Below are 5,000 nucleotides of genomic sequence, written 5' to 3'. Positions count from 1 at the left end.
CCAGCATTGGCATGCTGGGCCGCATCGCATCTGACCACTGCATCCCCCTTCTCACCAAGTATGCGAGCTTACATTACACACACACATATACACACATGCACGTGTTCACACACGCACACCACTGAATATCCTCAACAGGTAGACAAACACACACACACACACACACACACACACACACCCACACACCCACCCCTGCATCTCCCTGTTCACCATTTACACACACAAGCGCGCTCACACACAAATACTCTACATCCCTGTGTTCCTAAATCACAAATACAGAACATTCACACTGAACTGGCATTTGACCCCTCTGCATCTTTCATGACCTTTGACCTCTGCTCCTAGTTTACTGGAGGACCGGGTCACACGGCTGCACGGGCAGCTCCAGCGGCACCAACAGCACCTCATGACCTCGCCGCTCCCCAGCTCAGTGGACCGGAAGGTTCTAGACGACCTCTACGAAGACATTCATTGGCTCATACTAGTCACAGGTCAGTTCTCAGGCCTGCCTGTCTCCGTGTGTCTCTATTGGCGTTTGAGTGCCGGTGCTGACTGAAGTGTGCGTGTACGTGTTCGTTTGAGGTGTTTAGAGTTGTTTCTCTCATCTTTCTGTTTATCAGTTCATATTATGAAACCGTTACTCCAAATCTGGAATGAGTGACCTATGTGGGTGAAACCTGTGGCGTCTCTCTCGCACACCCTTGTCTTATTCAGACAGTTTTTTTCCAGTCAGGATTAATATTAACCACCATGAATTCCATCAAGTTTAAAGTCGAATGTTTGCATAACACAGAAAAATCTGTTTTGCTACTGCATACTTTCCCCTGTAGCACTTTACCACTGATTTATCGTGTGTGTTTGCGCCGCCAAAATTAACCACCTCAAACTGGCTGACAAAATTTGACTCGAGATGTTAATTTTATGTGTGTGTGTGTGTGTGTGTGTGTGTGTGTGTGTGTGTGTGTGTGTGTGTGTGTGTCCTGGCAGGCTACCTCTTGGCAGACGACCCTCAGGGCGAGACGCCCCTGATCCCGTCGGAGGTGATGGAGTACTCCATAAAGCACTCCACTGAGGTGGACATGAACACCACCCTCCAGCTGCTCGGCTCCCCGGGAGAGAAGGCCTCCTCCATCCCAGGGTGCAACAGGACCGACTCCGTCATCAGGTGAGCTACAGCCGAAAGCCCATCGGCCCGGGAAGAGCTGGAAGAGTGTTCCTAATGGAGCTTGGGGTACAGGGGGCATTTAAGGTGTAGTCTGTGATTCTGGGGAAAAGTTGTTGCCATTTGAGCTCAACAGCCAATGAAATTGCATCTCTCCCCTCTGTGCTCTTGAAGCAATGTGGTTGCGATGTTGAATGGCTGGACTGGCTTGGTCTGAGCCACTTTGTTTGTTTTCGATATACAGAACCAGGAGTGTGTATTAAGTGGTGTTTTTTTTGAGGACCGCAAGAAGAACTTCGCCTCTAAGGACTTTGTTTATGCCCCGAGAAAACACTTGAGATTTATGCCTTCAGATAAATAACTTATTACCACTGTTTTGACCCTTCAGATCTCATTCTGTCAACACCTCTTGTTAACTCTTGTTGTCGCAAAAAGTGTACACACACACACACACACACACACACACACACACACACACACACACACACACACACACACACACACACACACACACTGACAGAAACCCATGTGCTAGGCAGAGCTGAGTATACTGTGATGAAAGGGAAGAAAGACAGGCCCTGTTAGTTACGTTTGGTGTTAAAGATTTCACACATCATGAAACACCATTAGAGCTGTCTCGTTAGGAGCTCAGGAGAGATTGAAGCTTTCCCAGTTAACAAGTACCTGTCAAGTAACTGCTGTTTAGACTTGTTTGTCTCTAGCTTCATGGATGGAGTGCTGAGTTGTTTTAGAAACGCTGACTTTTGTTGCTGGCTGGGCGACTATAGACAGTGGAATTTTGTTTGAATGTGAGCATGTCCAATCAAGTGGGTTTTAAACATTTGAATTTAGAACAAAATCGCTATAACACTGTCGTAAATGAAAGACCATATCAAGTTTAAAATATTTAATGGACTGCTTAATCCATCCATCCATCCATCAGAGCATTTCCCATTTCCGACACAGTTCTGTCAGGTGGGGATTTTCAGCTTAATGTACATCCAAGAACCCCTTCTTCTACCAGGAAACCTGTGTCATTTGCCAGTGGAGATGCCTCAGACTGTTAAGTTATGCCAGCTGGAATCTGGTGGCGTGTGTCTGTGTTTGCGGTTGCTACACACACACATACACACTCTCTCACACTCACACGCCGCGCATGTGAGCCGTGTAGTCTTGGACAGATCACTCATCGCAGGAGCTCTGCTATGAGTGTTGACTATGCAGAGTGCGTCTCCACTGTGGAGGCCCACTCCTCCTCCTGCTCCATCAAAGCTATTTCTATGAGACCGCTCCCTCGGCCCCTCAGCTGTCATGCGTCCCATGACCAACGCACAGGCCACACTGTCTCAGCACAGGGATGTGTGTTGGGGACAGAAGTGTGTGTGTGTGTGTGTGTGTGTACGCGCACGCCACTACATTATGGGCTTGTAATGTTTTACCACAGGATTTTAAGTTGGTATGGGTGTCGCATCAAAGGCTGTGTTGTAGACAAAAGTGAACTGCCGTTTGTGTGTGGTGTGTGTGTGTGTGTGGGTGTGTGTGTGTGTGTGTGTGTGTGTGTGTGTGTGTGTGTGTGTGTGTGTGTGTGTGTGTGTGTGCATGCCACTACATTATGGACTTGTATAATGTTTTACCACAGGATTTAAAGTTGGTACGGGTGTCGCATCAAAGGCTGTGTTGTAGACAAAAGTGAACTGCCGTTTGTGTGTGCCTGCGTGTGCGTGCAACTAGTCTTGTGTGTATGTTTTTCTGATTTTAGAGTTACGGTTTAAAGTCTGTCCGTTTTGTCCGGAAGTGATCTGGCCTGTGTGAAATGTGTGAGTGTGTGAATGTGTGTGTCTGTGTGTGTGTGTCTGTGTGAATGTGCGCACATATCTTCCTCTGTCGGGGTGGATGCCAGTGAGGCTGCCCCCTTTACCCCACGGTGGAATGGTCTGGCTGGCCTCCAGCTTTGCCCGGCTCCATCAGGCACCAGCTCCCCGGCGCCAGTGCTGCCCACTTCCACACACCCCGGCCCGGGCATTATTCAATTAAAACTGTGCCAGGTGCCACTAAGACCAGGGGCTTGACCTCTGACAGTGGGAAGCAATAGAGTAGGGTCCTGTGCATTGTCCCTGTGTGTGTGTGTGTGTGTGTGTGTGTGTGTGTGTCTCTCTGTTTGTGTCTCTGTGTGTGTCTCTGGAGTCTAAGACTACATGGCTTGTGTGTGTGCGCGCTAGTGTGTGTGTGGGCGCGTATGTGCTTGTGCTGTTGTGTCTAAGGGTAAGCTGTTCGCTGGTTGGCAGAAAGGTCGCTGTGGTTGGTAAAGATGCCACTGTCCCCAAGTTGAGTTGAGTAGTCGGGTGTACAGCTGGAGCAGTTGTCAGGGGACGAGAAGCAGAGGCTGGAGCTGGAGCATCACCCTCTTAGAACAGGGCCAGTCATTAGCCTCACTGTCCTATTCTATTCTATTCTATTCTATGGGTTTCCAGTACAAAATACATAGGTAGACTAAAGTAGAATAGAACAGGGTCCAGGATGCTTCTCCTCGGAATAGCTTTGAGGATGTGTGTGTGTGTGTGTGTCTGTCTGTGTGTGTGTGTCTGTGTGTGTGTGTCTGTTTTGTTTTCCATAGAGGGCTGAATGTTGTTTTTGAGGCAGGGGAGGGCAGAGGGGTGATAGAGGGCTTTAAAGCAGTGAGACGATACGTAGCAGAGGGTCACCAGGTCGGAAAGACAATATTTAGATGAGGGGCCTAGGGACCTTGGGGGGGTGGGATGGGGTGTGGTGTGTGTGTGTGTGTGTGTGTGTGTGTGTTTTGAAGGGGGGTCACAAGTACAGAAGTGTGGAGGACAGAGATGGTTGAGGGTGTTTCTGTGTAGGGTTGCAGGTCGGGTCAGACATTTTTCAGAGACAGTGATTGAATGCGGCAGAGGGGCTTGACTGAAAGACACTGAGCTGATGGCATTTGTGTTTGCGCGTGTGTATGTGTTTGCATGTGTGTATGTGTTTGCTTGTTTGGTGTTTGACCGTGAGGGGATTTCAGAAGACAGTGAGTGGTGATGGATCCTGAGAGGGTGGGAAGGGGGTGTAGTGTAATTATGGAAAACCTTGACAGTGCTGTGATGATGTAGAGTGATGGCGTGTGTGTGTGCGTGCGTGTGTGTGTGTGTGTGTGTGTGTGGCAGTTAGAGGAGATGAAACTGGTAATGGCTGGATATTAGCTGGTAATGGCTTGTGGGTACAGTGAAATAGAACACTATTAAAGGCTTCAATACAACAACGGAACATTCTGGTTTGAATGAGTGCAGGGTGTCAACAGAATCTGGACATGAAATGACATTGTGGTGTGTGTGTGTGTGTGTGTGTGTGTGTGTGTGTGCGCGTGTGCGCGCGTAAGAAGATGAGCGTGAAGGCATTAAAAAAAGAAAGTTACTGATGACTGTAGCCTGTTTGTGCGTGTGTGTGTGTGTAAGAAGATGAGCGTGAAGGCATTCAAAAAAGACAGTTACTGATGACTGTAACCTGTTTGTGTGTCTGTGTGTGTGTGTGTGTGTGTGTGTGTGTGTGTGTGTGTGTGTGTGTGTGTGTGTAAGAAGATGAGCGTGAAGGCATTAAAAAAGACAGTTACGGATGACTGTAGCGTGTGTGTGTGTGTGTGTGTGTGTGTGTGTGAGAGAGAGAGAAAGAGAGGTGGGGTGGCAGGGTTAAAGGCTTTGCAGAGACAGTGGGCAGGGGGATTGTGTTACCTCTATAAAGGCGAGCGACCCTCTGTTCTGAAATGTCAGAGGGCTTTTTGTCTGCGAGGAACAATGCCAGCCATGCGGCGAGCCACGCGGCCCCACTGAGCCCCACTGAG

At 48.7% G+C, this 5,000-nt stretch overlaps 1 protein-coding gene across 1 annotated transcript in view; it reads left to right on the top strand.

Moving 5' to 3' along the window:
* The window catches only part of xpo4 (exportin 4), a gene marked incomplete at its 5' end in the record, with an annotated part of 46,343 nt that overhangs the window by 32,880 nt on the left and 8,463 nt on the right, over positions 1-5,000 (top strand). The window contains 3 exon segments of the mRNA XM_080839354.1: positions 1-58; positions 346-491; positions 988-1,165. The exon segment at positions 1-58 is cut by the window's left edge and continues 85 nt beyond it. Coding sequence (XP_080695480.1) covers positions 1-58; positions 346-491; positions 988-1,165 — 382 coding nt within the window.

Source organism: Sprattus sprattus, assembly GCF_963457725.1.
Source record: "Sprattus sprattus genome assembly, chromosome: 5".
NCBI classification, from domain to species: Eukaryota; Metazoa; Chordata; class Actinopteri; order Clupeiformes; family Clupeidae; genus Sprattus; species Sprattus sprattus.
This window is presented reverse-complemented; position numbering and strand designations above follow the sequence as displayed.